Below are 20,399 nucleotides of genomic sequence, written 5' to 3'. Positions count from 1 at the left end.
GGTGAAAATGAGCCTGTAACTAGTTGTTTAGCCAACGAGCGGTACTTTGGGAAATCACTGACCCTACCAAATTCATCCGCTGTGTGCCTGCATTCTACGTGTGGGTAGAAGAGTCACTTACATATATGAGAGAGTGTGTGTGTGTGTCTGAGCCTGTGACATGACCTCCCTCCAGCAGTCAGAGGAGCAGTGTGATTGGAGTATACCAATGGTAGTCTAGGGGATGGCTGTCACTTCAGACTCAGACACCCACGGTCTCTCTCTCTCTCTACGCTGACTTAAGCACATACACAGACACGCGCCATCCCCATGTCCACTGGAGCTACGCCCACCCTGGAACCCCATTATCTTTGGAATAACTGACAGTCCCTATGCATGGCCAGATTAGGTCCAGACCCAGGCTGTCAGAGGTCAACATACTGCAGAGTTTACTGTACTCTCTGCTTCCACGGCCAAGGCATGCCTATGTACAGTATCTCACAAAAGTGAGTACATCCCTTGGCCATCTTTATGTAGAGCAACAATTCTTTGCCATGAGGTGCCATGTTGAACTTCCAGTGACCAAGAGTGTGAGAGCGATGACACCAAATTTAACACACCTGCTCCCCAGTCACACCTGAGACCTTGTAACACTAACGAGTCAGATGACACCTGGGCGGGGGGAGATGGCTAATTGGGCCCACTTTTGTTGCCAGCGGTTTAGACATTAATGGCTGTGTGTTGAGTTCTTTTGAGGGGACAGCAAATTTACACTGTTTTACAAGCTGTACACTCACTACTTCACGTTGTAGAAAAGTGTCATTTCTTCAGTGTTGTCACATGAAAAGATATAATCAAATATTTGCAAAAATGTGATGGGTGTACTGTATATATACTGCTCTGGAAAAAAAGTTGAAAAGAAAAGTTTTGAGTGAGGAACAGAAGTGTTCAATTTGCAGTGGTCTCATAATTTTAACCCTTCTGTTCTTTACTCAAAACCTTCCTTTTAGACTTTTTTGGAAAGGAAATAAAAAGGTGCAATTGTCTCTTAATTGTAAATATATATATGTATATATATATAATAAGAAGCCTTACATCTTATAAAGAGAGGATTTTCTTTCTTATACAGATACTTTTGAAAATGAACACTGAATGAAAATATCACCAATGTCCACAAAACCAAAATCTTGAATACATTCCTCAAATGTATTTTCCCTTCTTATTGTGATATTTTATTATGAATATTGAAGAACGAAATCAGATGCACAGCTTACAGACATACAGTATTAAGTCAGTATAGAGTCATGTGATAACAGTAAAACAACAGTATGACTTTATGTCAACAATGTGTGTTCATAATTCATGTTCTCAGTTAAGAAGATCCAGAAAAGGAGCCCAAATCTTGAGAAATCTGTTGGAGGAATTAGTCCTCTGAAATCAAGTCTTTTCCAGGTTTATGGTGTTAATCATTTCTGATAGCCATCTCCAGAAGCAGGGGGGTGGAATGACTTCCATACTGTGAGGATTATTTATTTGGCAGCCACCATTCCAAACATCAGAGCATGTTGTTCCTCATGATCTTAAAACATTCTCTAAGCAGCCAAAGATAGCAAGTTCTAACAGGCTTTCTTTTAAAAATCTTTCACCTTTCAGCTGAAGTCTACAGTGCCCTACCAAAGCAAAATTAAACAACTATGAATTTGATCAAAAATCTTTGATCTATTGTAATGGGCAGGTAAATTATTTGCTTATTGTGGTATTTAGTTACCTGATACAAGAATAAGCATGTTGATAAGAATATGATGGGGCTTCAGCAATGTCTAGACATAAACATTTTAAAGTCAGATTTTGCAGTACTAGGATGTTGCAAAGTTACTGTTACCTTTGTAGAGCTGTGCAGTAAATGTACTGTAAAGGTCTTATAGGATAGTTAGGTACTTGTGCTAGATGACATTTAGGGGGCACCTGTGATTCATTCTGCTGCACATAAAATCCAAAAGAGGAGAAATCTGTCAACCAGAGCAAATGTTTTAATGGTAGCCAGGGATCAATGTTGTCAAAGCGGGCATCCTGTCTGGAAATGTGAGCATTTTTGTTAATGTCATCCCTTCTATTTCTCTCTTGTCACAAGGAGATTGGCGGGACATCTGAGGCAAACAATCCAAAGTTAGAATATTGGTTAAATAACATTCAGTTGCTCAAGCACTCTCTCTTTCTCTCACACACGCACGTACATACACACACACAAACAAATGAGGCCCCTTGTATCTGAAAAACAAATTTGAAAAGTAACCTTGGAAATCAATTAAGCAGTCCCGGGAGCTGGAAACATTTCCTTGAGAACGATCACATCCCTTCTCATTCCTCCCCCTACACTCACGCTGATTTGGAACTGCCCATCAAAATGTTGCCTTATGCAACAAAGGAGCCTTTGTCATGCGGTTGCTCAGTGTGGGCCTTTATTTTAAAAATGTAGCTGCAAAGTGCCTTATAGGCTGTCAACATGTCTTAAGAGTCTTGTTAAAGAAATGCCAACTCATTTCACTGTAATGTAATTCATATGGCTGGTGAGAGGGGGCATGTCTAAACATCTAAACAGGCCTGCTTTTTAGGTTTCGCATTAGGGGGTTATCTTGGAGGCCTTGTCATTGATTGACATTATCTATCCTGACAGGGCCTCATATCAAGGTTAACCTCATGGACAAGAGCAGAGCACCACTCGGACATGGACACACACACACACACAGACACACACACACACACACGTCTCCCGTCCGACTTCCTGTCCAGTCAATATTTATGTTTGTCGTGTGTGTGTGTTGTAGAAAGAGAGAGGGATGGAGAGAGTGAAGGGAAGTGTCCACTCCTCATCTACGTGCGCTGTGTGTGCATGTGTGTATGTGCGTGCACGTGCACACAATGGAGATTTCCACACTCTTAATTGATAACTAATGGAGCGGCTTGCACTGGGTTTCCCCTAGAGGAAGGGCCCTCCTGATGGCAGCGCTAGCAGTGGGGAGGGAGATGAGGGTGTAGGTGGGGGTGGAGGGTGGGGGGGGGGGGGGCTTACTGACTTACTCAGCAGTGTGCTGCCGGAACCTGGTAAATTAAATATATCCCCAAAGATAATGACTTGGAGTGACAGACACCAGTCTGTCTGGGGGGCTTCCCTCTCTCAGAAACTCTTCAGCCGTATGCCCTCGCCGTAGAGGACAGCCTGTCACTAACCCCCAGCCTCTCTCTCGCCACAAGCCGCTCCAACAAAAGCAAAAAAATATCCCAGTGACCAAAATACAACAAGCAGTTAATCTGGTGACAAAGCCCTCTTTTTCCAGCGTGTTACCCACACTGTCACAGTATAGCCGACGGTCACATGTTACCCACACTGCAATAGTGTAGCCAACTGTCACATGTTACCCACACTGTCACAGTATAGCCGACTGTCACATGTTACCCACACTGCAACAGTATAGCCGACTGTCACATGTTACCCACACTGCAACAGTGTAGCCGACTGTCACATGTTACCCACACTGCCACATTGTAGCCGACTGTCACATGTTACCCACACTGCAACAGTGTAGCCGACTGTCACATGTTACCCACACTGCCACATTGTAGCCGACTGTCACATGTTACCCACACTGCAACAGTATAGCCGACTGTCACATGTTACCCACACTGCAACAGTGTAGCCGACTGTCACATGTTACCCACACTGTCACAGTGTAGCCGACTGTCACATGTTACCCACACTGCCACATTGTAGCCGACTGTCACATGTTACCCACACTGCCACATTGTAGCTGACTGTCACATGTCACCCACACTGCAACAGTGTAGCCGACTGTCACATGTTACCCACACTGCCACATTGTAGCCGACTGTCACATGTCACTCACACTGCAACAGTATAGCCGACTGTCACATGTCACCCACACTGCAACAGTGTAGCCGACTGTCACATACTGCCATCATGAAGAAGGGACCCAGGCCGCCACCTCATCCAATATAGGGGACGTCGCATTAACATCCTAGTGTGACTCTAAATCAAAATCTTACAAACCTGGCCTTTTGAAAAAGTCTAGTCCGTTGGCTACATAGCCAGGAACAGTATTTCTGGTTTATGGTCTAGCTCCCTGAAATAGTGAGAGATTAAGTCTATTCGAAACTACACTGCCAGCTGCTTGGCCAAATTCAATTTTAAAAAGGTAGCTGTCAGTCTGCTTCGCCACAAGCTGAAGTATAAAAATAAATAAAAAGTATGCTGTTTTGGTTCTTTTTGCCTGTCAGAATGGCTCTCGTCATCCATATTATATTACTTGCCTTATAAAATGTTTAGTTGGTCTGTTTTCTTTTTTAGAATAGGTATGTAATTACACTGTTTGGGATCAATTCAGGGGGCATGTGTCCTCCTAACAGCAACTCAACCAAGTTCAATGTCTTTCCCTTCTAGTCACGCCTGAATGTACAGTTATGTGCAAAAATACAAAAATATTTTTTCAGTGCAGTACGTTATTTGCTCGTAAAATCACTGTATAACATTCGAATAAATACATATAAACATTAATACTGTAAAAATTGTTTATTGAGTTTTTCAAAAGATAATTGATATCTTGTGAGATGGGAAGAATACATTTATTTATTTTACTATTAAAACTGGGCAAGTTGAAAACAATTATATATATATATATATATATATATATATATATATATATATATATATATATATATATATATTTTGTTGTTGCATTTTACAAATATATGTTTAATGCTTAAATAGATGGCTTTAAAGAGTTTCCTCAGGTGGGCTTTTGCTTGGTACTGTTCATTTTTCTCTATATTCCAAGAGAATGAATTGGTGTGTGTATGCAAAAATATATATTTGTGTTTGCCTTTCTTTGTGTGTGCGTTTCTGTCTGTGTGCATACGTGTGTGTTGGTCTTTGTCTCCCGGCGTCTTGTTTGTATTTTTGGCAGGCTGGCAATACAACAGGAGCATGGGGCACTTGGCTGGGGGGACGGCAGTGTGATAGCAGCCCAGGGATAGCGATGCTGTGAAGTCCAAACGGGTCCCTCAAGGTCGGCCCCCAAAAGACAGCACGCAACGTGCAAGGTCACATCCTAGACTAAAAGCAATAAGTGCTTTATTGATAGAAAAAACACAGCAAGCAAGCAGATGTGCAACCAACTGATTAATAATAAAATAGATTTGTGAGAGAGTGGTCCTGACAGAAAGGGAGGGAGGAAGAGAGGCAGAGGGAGAGCTGGGTCCTGTGTGTGTATCTGGGACAGTGTGTGGGACACTGCATTTGCTCTAAAATAACATTTTGTATTTTGCTCCAAAAGAACATTTTGTAAACTCAGGGTGGTTATTGTATTGACCTGTCATGTATCTTTGCAGTAAAATATTGATTGTGCAGTGGAATCTAAACAAGAAAAAAATCAATTTGAATCCAGTGGTTAAAAAAAGAACAGAATGTGACACATTAGTGCTTGTGGCAGTTTTCCGGGTGTATGACCTCTGTGCAATGCTCTAATCATTTCCTTTTTAAGGTCATTGCAATGTTTTGCGTAATTCTTCTGCTAAGTGAAAGCTGCCTACAAGGCCATTGGGAGACACAAGCCTTGTGTTTTCCTTTTCCACATACAGTAGTTCTGTTTGACAAGGAGACAAATATCAGGGGATTTTGCCATGTACACACACACACTTTCTACTGGGCAAACAGTAGTTGGATAATGTAAAAGAGGTAAGTATGGAAGTGCATATGAGTCATCTCTTTTTTCCGTCCTTTTGTGAAATGCTTTATCTTCTCACACAGTAACACAGCCTGGAAAACCTTGCTAGTAAGTGAGTTATTGGCTAGCTGAGTGACTTTGAAAGTGAGTGATATCAGTGAGGGATAAGCTCATCCCAACCAACCCGTTTCTTGTACAGAAGGAACCTAGAGGAAGAAAAATGCTGGGGAAAGAGTCTCCCACCCCCTTTATAGTACTGTACATCCCCTTCATCCCTGTATAGCCCCCTAATACCCCCCCCATCCACCTCTCTCTCTCCCAGTTGGAAATGGCATTGTTTTTAATCATCAGAACCCCCAAAATTATTATTATCGCTTCTGATGTGGCAATTAAAACTTCAGGTCAGAGGCACAACGAGCGGTGATCAGCAGCCGAGCCGAGAAGTTTTAATTAGACGATCAGAACCATTAATGCACAAAAAAAGGTGTGCGCTGGGAAATTAACGGGAACGTCTTAATCAGGGTTAGTGACTCCGAAGAGGAGTCAAGTGAACAGAGAGCAAAAAACAAATCATTTCCGCACCACTGGGACAAAACTCAATTAAATATGCATGCAAAAATGGAAATTCAGAGCATCGGCAGCAGTTGGGGAAACTGTGGCAAAATCTCGCAGCGAAGGTCGCGGACCTGATTATTGTTTTTCCTGTGTAATAAAAATGAAAGAGGGGCCAGATGCAGGGGCCAGATGCAGGGGCCAGATGCAGGGGCCAGGCCTGGGTATAGTGTGTTTGTACATCAGTGGCTTCTTTCTGCTTGGCTACCCTGGGCTCTTGCAGATCGCCCTTTTTCTCTGAGCAAAAGGAAAGAGGCAGAAACAGGCGAAACACTCTCTTCCTGAAAGCTGTAAATGATGAAAAATCAAAACAGAAGAGTGTATACACATACACACACCTCCCTGGAGATGTTGAGACACAAAAGGTTCACTCAGGCACACACCAGGAGTTCAACCCTGTCAATTAATCTGCCCGAGGTTCACTAAGTTATAGCGGGGCTTTTTTTGAGGAGCTGAAAAAGTCTGGGTTACATATTGGAAACTAATCCAGAGCTGTTCAGTCTTTTCCCATGCTTGTTTTGGATTAATTAAGTTCAGATATGAACCTACTATGAGCTTTTGTCCCTGTGTCAGTCAAAATGGGAGAACCCAGCAGGAAACCCCCTATTGTCTTTTCTCACTATGGTATAGTTCTACTTTACTGTTTTGGTTGTGTTATGCTGTATTATAAGGCTGTAAAATAATGTTTTAAGTGAGAAATATGCATGCATGCATTACTGTTGGTAAAGGCTTCGATGCTGGTACCATTGGTGTTGTTGAGTGTTGGTACTATCAGTGTTGTTAGGTTGCATTGGGCTCTGGCGCCTCAAGACAGGACTCCTGCTGAGAGTCAGAGAGTTGGCTTATTGTCAATAATCTGCTTCACAGGGGCCGAAGTATAGAAACATGACGGCTAAAAGTTATCTACAATAGCTGTTCCTGTTCAAGCTCCAGTGGTATAATGACCAGGATAACCATGAAATCCATTTTTGCCCGGATGTAATTGTGAATAGATGCAAGTCTATTGTAAATGTGTATTATTGAAGCAAACCTTTCTACACATTGCTGGAAGTACACAAAGCTGTACAGAAAGTTGTGTGCTGGAGAAGATATTTGTGCAACGGCGTAATATGCACTTGTGGTGATTTTCTTTCCCTTTTCAGCAACAGCCAATAATATTTGTGAAAAATATAGTACATTTAAGGTAATATTTCCTCCTCTCAGACTTGTTCTAAAGTACATCCACCACAGAAACTGACCAGTCAATATGTAGTCATTGTGAGCCATATCCTTTCTAACACTTGGAACGTATCATAACACATTTCTTTGACTTTATAAAAGTTAATACCTGAAAACCCATTTCTTCCAGTGCAATAGACAATATTTTGGTCACCTCCCTGTATGTAATTTGTACCCTAGTGTCTGTGTGGCAGAAAGGGGTAGTAACTTGACCCTGCCTATCCAGGTCGCCGTTAATACCCCCATTTCCTCCCTCCCTTCACCTCTCACTCTCTCTCTCTCTCTCTCTCTCTCTTTATATTTCTCATGCCCACTCTCTCTCTTTATATTTCTCATGCCCACTCTCTCTCTTTATATTTCTGATGCCCTCTCTCTCTCTTTATATTTCTCATGCCCTCTCTCTCTCTTTATATTTCTCATGCCCTCTCTCTCTCTTTATATTTCTGATGCCCTCTCCCTCTCTTTATATTTCTCATGCCCTCTCTCTCTCTTTATATTTCTCATGCCCACTCTCTCTCTTTATATTTCTCATGCCCACTCTCTATCTTGCTCTCGCGCTCTCTGGCTCCCAGGCAGTCTTTATTACAGTCGGCTCACGTTCACGCAAATAATGCACTTCCAACAGCGTTATTAGGATTTGAAACACCACTTGATTGGGCATGATATCATTCTGGCACGTAAACAGAGGGGCTCGGCATCAAAAAGACACAATGAGACACACAACGGGTTCTGGAGAGCTCAGTACCAGGGGTAGATTTTAACACGAGGCCCTCTGTTGCATGCAGTCATCCAGTTCTGAGAAGAAACAGGCCTTCCAAATTGTTTTGATGCACATCTTCTTGACTTGAAGAAGAAAGCTGGTCCCAGTACAAATTATTGGATGCGTTCAAACATATTTTCTTGACTTTTTCGTCAGGTTTTGGCCTTATACAGTCAGTGTAGCTCGGCTGTCACAGCCCTGCTAAGTTTCAAGGAAAAAATCTTGTCACGGTTACAGTAAACAGTAGGAAACCTAAGTTTCATTTGATTCAATTTGTACTTGTTTTCCTCAGCTTTTAGTGCTTTGTACGACTAAGGTGTGACTTTGAGAATTAGCAGTCTATACCTAAGTAGAGGAGATGTATTTGTTTTTCTCCCTGATATTCATTAATGGCTGAGATTGCTTACTGGGACTCTTGAGAAGGGAGGAGAAGGAGTTGGCCCCAGAGGAAAAAGTTGTTCTTTCATCTAAGTCCCCATTGATTTAATCTCATTGTACGCTATCATGCACACAAACGACTTGAGGTAAACAGGCCAGTGTTACCATAGCAATCCCTATTGTAAGCAGTGGCAAAACCTGCTGCATTTGGACAGGCATTCTCTACACTAATAAACAGCACGTTGAACTACAGTCCTGGGGCCCCAGCAATCTGCAAAAACTCTTTATTTTCAGTTGGATCGCCATAGCAATCTTTTAATGATTATGCAGTATCAGTCAAAAGTTTGGACACACTTTTCCATTCAAGTGAATTGTTAAGTGTGTCCAAACATTGAATGGAGAAGTGTGTCCAAACCTTTGACTGGTACTGTATATTGTCTCAACCTTATATTTTCAAGACTAATTCTAGTCATTGAAACGTTCAGAAGATTTTATGTGAGGCCTATGCTACTCAATCAGTGGTAGTTCACCCCAGGAGTCGAGATCAGTATTGATGGTAGAAAAAAACTGTACATAAATAGTCACTAATGGAAAGAAACAACTCGGCAGGGGTCATTTCCTACAAGGAGTGGGAGACTGTGATGCAAAGGAAATCGGTAGTTAAAGCATGAAATACAGAGCACAGTAAACAGAAAAATGACCTCCACTGCAACGCCCAAATGACCTCAATCTTCCTTCAGAGGGGTGTTTCTGAAAAAATGTGAAAATTTATGTCTTCCACTTCCTAATAGTTTTTCCAGCTGATTTTTTCAAAATTGCTGTCCTCTAAAACGGTGACCTTTTAACCGCAGCCCACAATTGTCCAACAGAACATTTTACAGTAATGTGCCACTGATATACGGTCCAGACTGTGCACAATTCCTCAAGTCATTGTTTCAAAAGAGGAAGTCTACAATGTAAATAGAGTAACTGAGAAAGCATGTGTGGTGGGGTACTCATTGTATACCGGCAAGGTGTTATCTGTAAATTCACTCACACTATGGCCCCTCTCCCAAATGGCACCCTGTTCATATTCCACTATTTTTGATCAGGTTCAAAGGTGCTGCACTATATAGGAAATAATGTGCCATTTGGGAGGCAGCCAGACAACATTTAATGATTCCACCGCTTTGTGCAAAAAAACTCACGTGTTGTGCTGTGCATCATTTACATAATACCAGCAATAGCTCACACAAGATAGTTTTTAAGTTTCGCTTTATACACTAAATAAATGAACAGCCTGTGCTAGTAAATGTAATTGTAAATATACCAGTTGTTATAAAAAGTGCATTGAGGTAGAAAATTGTTTCCTCTCCCACAGTAAAATGTGTCCAGTAAAGTACAATGTAATGATAATGATAGTGACAGACTTTGGAGTGAAGCGAAATTCAGCTATGTTTGTATAGTGGTTCAGATAATAATTCCATTTAAAGTGGTTGACACTGTGAATACGGTGAATACCGTTTTAACAGAACGTCGTGTTGATTGAAAGTTAAGCACTACATTGACAACTCTAAAGAGTAGGGGAACAAAACTATCCATGGTGGTCTTTTCAGAATGTCAGGAAATAATTCAAAAAGTGATTAATATAATATACTGCATATTATTCACTAACTTCTAAGCTTTACCCCATGATAATAGTTTATTTACAACATTATAAAGATCTGGAATGGATTTTGCGCCTGGAAAATCTGCTCAGGGTGAACTTTGGTGACTCTTTTCATCAAGTGAAAGGTAACAGTGCAGTTTCTGCCCTAAAAAGGCAGCTCTTAATATGGAATGCTAGAGGCAGCTGCACTTGCTTTAGCAGAGGACACGTTTTAAAGATAGCCTGGGTTGGCTTAAATAATGTCACCCACTCCTACCTCTAACATACACTCTGTAAAACTACTAGGAGGGCTGGAAGGTGATGCCATAAGGGTAACTAGTTTGCATGGACACCAGCCAGCTCTATGGAAATACCCACTGTAGCACTACCAGGGCTAACAGCGTAGCAACTAAACAAAGCATGTCTTCTATAAAGCCAAAAAGTGCACACTGTTTCTACCCCTGGCCTGTCAGGGTTAATGCTAAGCAGCCCCCCACTCACTGGCAGAACCACAGCCTCTTTAGGTAAAGGGGAAGACAGAGATAACATTTCAGGAGGGTCTCTACAGAGCTGTCATGTGAAGGATTATGTAGCCCGTGTACAGGCTGCTTGTAGTACGTTAGGGGGTCCGATACTGATCTGGATGTGGTTTTCCTTTTCAGCTCTCAAATCCTTTTTTTCTTTCTTTTCCTTTTTTTCTACAGCAGCTAATACTTAAACCTTGAACTGAACTGTCAGTGGTCTGATTAACATAGTTGCGTACAGTTTGCCTATCTCTTTGTCCCTGCAATCTTGTGATTGCTGTTATTGTGAAGTGGCTGTGCTTTGGGGATATTTATAGAAGCAGTTAGACTGTTTATTTTCCATGGTGATGCTCAAATAATCACAAGTGAATGACACTTGATCGATGGCCCTTTGTTGATAAAGAGAGCTGGCCTATAGCCCTCATCTGATGTTCATTGAGGGGAATTATGATGACATTTTAATAACACAAATATAACTACATGGTGGAAAATTTGATAATAACAAATGGTGGGTTTTAAACTTATGAAATGGCGTTTAACCATATTATTTTCTCTTTTTTCTTTTTATACAACAGCTGAAAGGACTTTATGCACTGAAAAGACCTCAGGAAAATCCAAGATGGCCGCCAAAAGGAAAGGTGGCCTAAAACTTAACGCAATCTGTGCCAAGCTGAGCCGCCAGGTGGTTTTTGAAGGCAACTCCCAGCATGCTGAGGGAGACCACAGCGTGGCGGATAACAGCGAGCGCGGGAGCTCCCACTTTGACGACAGTGGTGAGAGATTCGAGACCAACTTCCCTGAAGTTCTGTGTCTCGGCCAAAGCCTAGAGGAGGACCAGAAACGGCGCGATGCCATCGAGAAGTGGGTCAACGGGGAGTATGGGGACGAACCACCTCCCTCTGGCCTGGACAGTGGGGAGGAACAGCCACAACAGCAGGGACTCAAGCGTAACAATGGTGAGGAAGGACCCCCTGAGGGCGTGTACATGGTACAGCCCAAGGGCTGCAGTGATGAGGAGGACAACGCGCTTGACGAGCCCGAACCAATGGTCAACTCCCGGGAGGGTAGTTTCCAAGGCGACAAGGACACAGAAGATGGTCAACACAAGGAGGACGTCTACATGCCGTTAAAGAGCGAATCCCTAAGTCGCCAAGCACCATTCTCCTCTCCAGGTACAAGCCTGTCTCTTTCTCTTCCTTTTTCTATTTTCATCTCATCACTCTAAAATTTTATTCAATCCAATTTCATTTAGGGCCCTTTCACCTATGGCTCTTTCACTAAGGGCCCTTTCACCTATGGCTCTTTCACTAAGGGCCCTTTCACCTATGGTTCTTTCACTAAGGGCCCTTTCACTTAGGCCCCCTTGAGACAGTAGAATCATCAGGATTAGACTGTCATATAAATGCACAGAAAATATGGATTGAAAAATATGGAGAGTAACATGACATTTTTTCCACATTTTGAAGAGTTTAAACAGCTGGCAGTCGCATGTTTTGCGAGGTGGGGTTTTGGTACTCATCTGTACATTTGACACCTATAACTTAAGCTAACTAGCTGATATTAAGGTAAAATGTTTGGTAGCTAACATTCTGACAACCTTTAATGGCTAAAAGCAACATTGTAGTTTCCAGCTAATTAGTTCTGTACTTTAGCAATGTATGGATGGGTTCCACTTAGTGAAACAAGAAATTCATCCGATATTTGGAATACGGTTACACAGCATTCCTGCCTGGTATATATGCGCACCACAGCTGTAGGCAAGAGTGTAAAGCAGTCTGAAGCTAAGCTTCATATTACACATGGATTACATTTTGAGTTTATCAGTTTTCCCTAAGCTCACTAAACTTAGCCACTACACAAGCACCCTATTAGACACTGTGGTAGCCTAGTCTACCTTGGTACATTTCTATTGTTGCTGAGGACATTCATGGCCTTTAATTGTAGATGGTCGGTTATCAATCAATGTCCATGAACATAACATTTGATATAGGCAAATGTTCAATAACTGTGTTTGCATTAATTTATTTATTCAAAGATTGACTTACTTATGTATTAGTGGCTAAAAGAAACAGACTTTTTAATTGTCTGTCTCTTTCTCCCTCTGGTATCATTGACAAACAATAAAATAGATAAGGTGTGATAGATAAGTGGCTACAGCAATGTGTAAACTAGCCCATCTCCTGAGAATGTAGAATTTACAATTGTTGAATTTGGAAACCAGGAGGAGGCACATTGGTATCTGAGAGAATTCAAAACACACAAAAAGGAGATTGAAAAGATTAGTTTCACAGGCAACCACAATATAAGTGACAGAACAAGATGTTGTTGGAGTCTTGTTGTTTTCGTGCGGTACAAAACAGGTTTTTTTAGGTGTGTTTTCTGCTTGCTCACCTTGCTTTTTGCAGACGTTTTTTGGTCTTTCATGTCTTCTTTCAGTGTCATGTACACATACTGCAGAAGTTTTTTTTCTTCTTCTTTCCTTTTTTATTTACACCATTTGAGGAGCAGTGGCCTCTCTCAGAGAAGTGGGGCTGAGGGCTTCTCAGAAAATTCTGCTATTTTTTCCGGCAAATGCAAAGGCTTTGTGGTTTTAATTAGTCATTTTGTGTTTATTTGGTGACTGTAAAAACAGTGTCTGTAAATATATGTTTGTGTTGTGAAACAAGCTTACACCTTTTCCCACCATTGGGTCCCTGGTACTTTACATCTTACAACAAAGGCAAACTGTTTGAAGACTGTGGAGAGAGCATACTGCATTAGTCAAAACTCTTGTCTTTGGATTATTTTCTTTTTTGCGTTGCTCTTTGTTGATTGTAACTAGGGCATCTATATTGCCTTGTTTCTGTAGCGCTCACAATTAAAACAACCCCCCCCCCTCACCCCCACCCTCTGCTGTTTTTCAAAGGCTGATGTGGAGCGCGCATAATTATGCATATAAACATAGTGGCTTAATTATCTCTCACAACATCAGTGACAATGTAATTAACAAACATTGCAAGATCAATGAGAGAAACTGCGACCTTCAAAACATTTAACTTCTCACATCAAGGCACTGTGCGGATTTCCTATCAGCGCAAAATCCCAGAATTTTCCTAGCTCATTTATATGTTGCGTTAATAGGTTATCATAAGAGAGTCAGTGAAAGCCACAAACTAAATACAATGAAAGCAATAACAAAGATTCCAAAACATCTGGCTATGACTTGTCCATGTCCGAGGTTATGAATTATTTTCTAATCTTTCTTTTTGATTTCTATACTCTATATTTCTACCAAAATATCAAGTCCAGAACAACAATTTCATAACACACAAATTACAAATGTATGAGCACTCCTGTAAAGACTAGAGGCTGAAATAAACTAGAAGCTCTGGAGCTTCCAGAGCTTCATATTGCAATTGTTGGTTTCTCATCATCCAACACATTACATTGATCTGTACTTAAATGTTGGAACAAGGGAGGAGCCGGAAGCAGGCGCAGTTGTATGCAGCATATGTAATAAGGATGTGTTGCAAACGGCAAACAAGTACAACAGGCTAAGGAGCCGGCTAAACAAGACATAACACAGAAATAAACAGGTACTAGCGCAGGTCAAAAACACAACCCAATTCCAAAACAGAGGGGGATTTGATGTCACAGGACCGTGTTTGGCCGGTGGTCAGGAGGCCGGGGAGTCTGATCTCCGAAGCCGAGGAAGGGGCACCGAATGGGAGGCAGAAGTGACATCAAACAATATGCTCAATTCAACAAAACAAAAACTTTGTGTAAAATGTACACATTTAAATAGTTTATCCAGATTGACATACATTATTGATTCCATAGACTTAGTATCTATAGCCTGAAAACTGGGGATGTTAAGAGTTCTTGAGTATGTAAGGGACAGATCAGACATTTAGTCAGGACCCCAGGGTTAACACCCTTACTCCTATAAGCGCTGTGGGGTCTTTAAAGACCACAGAGAATCAGGGCTCCCATTTAACTTGCCATTCAACAGCCAGAACCCTACACAGGGCAATGCCCCCTTCACTGTCCTCGGACATTAGACATCATCTTCAGACCAAAAGGAAGAGATCCCCCTATAAGCCCTCGAACTTCCAGCAACATCTACTGTTGTCTCCTATCGTGGAATTGACCAGGACAACTCTGCTTAACTTCAGAGTCAAGCGAGCAGAGTTATTTACACGATATTATGAAAGCATTGTCACGTCACCCAGACAAGGGCTCACATTTTTTTTGATAAACTTGTAATATTCCTCAACTTGTAATAATTTCCTCAGCCAGGGTTTGATTGAACTAATGCCAAGACAAGCTACATCCATGCCATATCATGAATTTGACTAGATACATCAGCTTAAACATACAGAACTCTACAGTTCAGGTGATTTGGAAAGATAATGTTTGACCAAACGATTAGCATTTGAAGTCTGTCTCTAAAAGCCTACGCCTTTATAGTGTATTTAATGTGAGATTAAAGGCCAAATATAGTCTTCACAGCAAGATACAGACTTATCATCTCCAACACCTCACCCAAAACCATCTGTGAACCACAGAAGCCATAGAGGCATGCTGATGTCCATGTTTGGTCAGTAATGGGGTTATATTGCTTATTTGTCATCACAATGGGGAAGGGGAGAAACGTGGACCTAATTGCCTCAAACACAAACATGGTTCTGGGTCTATGTCGTGTTGGAATTTGTCTGTATGATGTGATGAGATTATGTCTACTTCTTTTAATAGTCTCCAGTGACACCACAGAGAGGGGGAGAGGAAAAAAGACAGAGAGAGAGAGAGAGAGAGAAAAGAGGAAACAGTAGCAGGAAAGGCCAATCTCACCTTAACCCGAAAACCCCAGTCTCCCGCACAGGCATTCGCATGACATCATTAAGAGGGTGCGAGATAAGGCTGGAGACGAAAACTCATTTACATGGTGTTTCACAAAGGTTATCTGCTGTCGGTTCCAGGCATAATCCTTTCAGTTCAAGTCCAATCATTGGCCTGCCATTGATAGCCTGTCACATGGTCTGAGAGCGAAATAAGTCAGCATTTTTTAAATTTTTTATAACAACAATGATGAATATTTAATAACAATATTAATGTCAATACTATTACTAAACCTCCTGCTGTTACCACTACCACTACACTACAACCGCTTAAAAACATTATAAAAGATCATCCAACGAGCTATAGTAATGACGCTAAAACAACAAAAGAATAGTATAGAACTTCAGATCAGTAAAATTATAATGAGTGGAGAACTTCAAAACCAAGAGCTGTATGGTCTTCCACAAGAGTATTCCACGGTCAACCAATCCCAGCATTTCAAAGAGAAGTAAGCATGATGCATCCAACCCAAATCCATTGCTGGCCTATCTGGAGGCCTTAGCAAGAGTTCTACACAGTGGTCAAGGGCAAAAAGACACATGCATTCCATTGGTTGTTGCAAACAGCCAACCTTGGCCCTCGGATGGAGCCGAGCCCCTTTTCACAGATTATAGGAGGACAGCTGCTTGTGTGACCCAGCATACACTCACACTGGTTGCAGCTAACAGTGATTACACCATTTAAGGGTAGCATATTTACACTGCTGAAAATCTACCCTCTACCTTTTATTTATATAAAAAAGTTTAATTAATTAGAATGGTACATTAACCTAATGAATTCCATATCAGGAAATTAGGACAAAAACTGAGGGAAACAAAAAAGTGCCATTATCTACCAAGTGAGCTACATGGCACCTAATACATTCCATTTCTGAAAATACTGTATTGCATTTGAGCCCTAAATTACAAAGTACTGTACTGTACAGCAGTGTAATTACCAATACATTACACAGGGCAGGGAAAATTGTAGCTGTTCTCTGGTGGGCAAGTGGATTCTTTTATGCCTGTTGGTGATATTGTATGTTGGTTTGAGTCTTATAAGTAACAGCACACCATCCGTCGCCATCTCAGTGAAATGGGCTGTATGTTATGGGACCCAGACTCCACTGTTGAGAGACATAAAACAGCCTGACTGCAATTTGCCAAAACACCTGAACAATATGCCCTCCCCTGTGGACAAACAGCTCTGGAACAATTAAAGAAACCACTGCACCTTTTTCTTTCCTTTCCAATAAAGTTGGAAAAGACTGTTTTGAGTGAGGAATAGAAGGGTTAAAATTAAGAGACCACTGCAAATTGAACGCTCCTGTTCCTCACTCAAAACTCTCCTTTTCAACTTTTTTGGAAAGGAAAGGAAAAGGGGCAGTGGTCTCTTCTTTTTTTCCATAGCTGCATGAGACCAAATCTCATATTTCTTGAACGCCTTCCCCACAGTCAGACATGGAGGAGGTTCAGTGAAGAACACCTCCCCTCCACACTCAGACATGGGGAGGTTCAGTGATGAACACCTCCCCTCCACACTCAGACATGGAGGGGGTTCAGTGAAGAACACCTCCCCTCCACAGTCAGACATGGAGGAGGTTCAGTGAAGAAAACCTCCCCTCCACAGTCAGACATGGAGGAGGTTCAGTGAAGAACACCTCCCCTCCACAGTCAGACATGGAGGAGGTTCAGTGAAGAACACCTCCCCTCCACAGTCAGACATGGAGGAGGTTCAGTGAAGAACACCTCCCCTCCACAGTCAGACATGGAGGAGGTTCAGTGAAGAACACCTCCCCTCCACAATCATGGGAGGAGATTCAGTGGTGTTTTGGGATGGTTTCGCTGCCTTTGCCACTGGATGCCTTGAATGTATGCACTGCATCATGAAATCAGATGAATACCAATGCATTTCAGAGCACAGTATGGAACCAAGTGTCAGAAAGCTGGGTCTCTGTCAAAGTTCACTGGTCTAGGTATTCCAGCAGAACAGTGACCTCAAACACTTGAAAAGAGGCACTCAGGAATGGATCAAGAACAAATTCTGAAAACAGCATTTAGGAGGTACCCTTCAAATCATGGAGAATGGGGGCAGTTTGCACTAGAAGACTGGGCCAAGATGCCACTATAGAGATTCTAATCCATGATTATAGGAAGTGCATGAATGCATCTACAAAGTATGTGCCATTTCTGTTTTTACTCATTCTAAAAGACACCTGTGAGTTATTTGAAGAAAGCGCTATCGTGCCAATATCTTTGGCCACAGTGTATGTATGTATGTATGATACTGTGCAATCGTAAGTCCTCTTGTTGTTTTAAAGACTCACCGCTTTGGGGTCAAAAATGTCCTGTTACTTTAGGTTAAAAGTGGGCCCCACTTAAACAATGTTTAATTGAAATAGGGTCTGGTTTAAAAGAGGGGGCCTTTTTGACACATATTCTACTATACTTGGAACCAGTGGAATGTCCTGCCTCGTTTCAAAGATGGGATGAAGATCCAGCCTATCATTAGAGCTATATGATATGTCCTGACCTGACACGGCCTGGCTAACCATGCTAGACATCATATACTACAGGCCCATGCATGTAGTCTACACTAAACTAATGTACCACTAAACCACACTTGGACAATCTTAGAGACCAAGTAAGGGATTCGGTGAAATAATTTTTTCCCAAATTCAGTGCATGTCCATATTAGTAAATTAACGCAATCATGTATTTTACAGACACCTTTCTCCAAGCATTACACATATGGTATATTTTGTAGATACTGTATTTGGAATAGAAGTACCTAATCGACAAGTCGGGTGATGAAAGTCAACAGGCTGATTGACAAATACTGTAAAGTCTGGTGTCAATTAATAATGAAGTACTGTCTTTTCTCACTCAGTGGTCCAACACACGTATACAAAACTATTGGATTGATCATATAATACATAGCAAAACAGGCAGGAATTTCATATCCAGTACGAATACCTGATCAATTTTTCTTAAATCTTTTGGTTAAAATGTTACATGTACTTTCGATCTACCAGATCCCCTTTCATACCAATGTGCCGTAGAGAGCAGTTACCCCAGCAATGCTGATGGAAATTCAGGGATTATTTTACATGCCGTGAAGATGTGCAAAGACATGTGGGGGAGAAGTGACTGATTTAGCAATAACACAGAAATCTGAGACAAGAGCTAAAATATTTTGGTATTAATTACCAGGGCGGCGGCTGGTATTACTGCTGGCCCGGCCTAATGTGTGCGTTAGCAAAGAAAAAAGCAATCAAATAAATGAAGAAAAGGTCTGGATGAGAGGTGTCCTGGGCCCGTAGCCAGGGTGGAAGCAAGAATGCCAAAAGTTTGACATGACACCCAAGTGAAGTTGTCATCTGAAATGTAGTGGCTGCATTCATGATATCTTATCTGATGTCCAAACTGAGACGAGGCAAGATTTCTGGAATAGATCTGGATCAGTAAACACTGCTGTTAAGGGAGGAAAAGATGAGTGTCAAAGGGTCCTTTTATGTTGCTTTCTCTGTCTTTCAAGCTTCTCCTTTATTCTAAGTCTTTCCTCATTCTCCCATGTAATCTGTTGTCTTCTCACTCTTTTTTTTCTGTCATGCTATGTCGTCACACACACACTCACATACACACACACACACACACACACACAAAAACTTTCTCTCAGTGACATGGAAACATGGGTTGTCTGTATTATGCATTATTCCCTTTATGTTTTTGAATAATTGAAGAACAAATATACCCAGAATGTCATGACAAATAAAAAATATTGTTTGAATAGGCAATATAGCAAAATGAATAGGAAATATATATATAAGGTTAGAAATCATAATTTATTATTGAAATGATAATTGTAAATTTGCTTTCGTCAAAGAATCCTCCATTTGCAGCAATTACAGCCTTGCAGATCTTTACTAGTTGCCAATTTGTTGAGGTAATCTGAATGACCTCCAACAAGTTGGATTGGCTTGATGGGCACTTTTTACATACCATATGGTCAAGCTACTTCTACAACAGCTCAATAGGGTTGAGATCCGGTGACTGTGCTGGTTACTCCATTATTGACAAAAAAACAGCTGACTACTGCTTCCACTAATAGTTATTGTATAGTTTGGAGCTGTGCTTTGGGTCATTTTCCTGTTGTATGAGGAAATTGGCTCCAGTCAAGCGCCGTCCACAGGGTATGGCACGGAGCTGACAAAATGGAGTGATATACTTCCGTCTCCAAGATCCCTTTTACCCTGTACAATCTCCCATTTTACCACCACCAAAGTACTCCCAGACCATCACATAGCCTCCACCATGCTTGACAGATGGTGGCAAGCACTCCTCCAGCATATTTTAATTTGGGCTGCATCTAATGTTCTTCTTTGTGATCCAAAACCTCCAATTTAGATTTGTCTGTTCATAACACTTTTTTTCCAATATTCCTCAGTCCAGTGTCTGCGTTCTTTTGCCCATCTTAAACTTTTCTTTTTATTGGCCAGTCTGAGACATGGCTTTTTCTTTGCAACTCTGCCTAGAAGGTCAGCATCCCGGACCTCTTCACTGTTGACATTGAGATTGGTGTTTTGTGGGTACCATTTAATGAAGCTGCCAGTTCTCAAACTAGGGACAAAGTTTCTCAAATGTTGTCCTTTTTCTTAGTTTTGCACTGGGGCCTCCCACTCCTCCTATCTATTCTAGTTAGAGCCA

General features: G+C 41.5%; 1 protein-coding gene across 8 annotated transcripts in view; it reads left to right on the top strand.

Annotated features, from left to right (window-relative positions):
* The window catches only part of casz1 (castor zinc finger 1), a 96,914-nt gene that overhangs the window by 42,700 nt on the left and 33,815 nt on the right, over positions 1-20,399 (top strand). For all 8 annotated transcript variants that reach the window (XM_010891778.4, XM_020051880.3, XM_020051876.3 and 5 more), the window contains exon 2: positions 11,412-12,008. In XM_010891778.4, coding sequence (XP_010890080.1) covers positions 11,412-12,008 — 597 coding nt within the window. The remainder of the gene's footprint in view (positions 1-11,411; positions 12,009-20,399) is intronic.

Source organism: Esox lucius, chromosome 12 (genome assembly GCF_011004845.1).
Source record: "Esox lucius isolate fEsoLuc1 chromosome 12, fEsoLuc1.pri, whole genome shotgun sequence".
NCBI lineage: Eukaryota > Metazoa > Chordata > Actinopteri > Esociformes > Esocidae > Esox > Esox lucius.
Note: the sequence above shows the minus strand (reverse complement) of the source record. Positions and strands in the feature narration are given on the sequence as shown.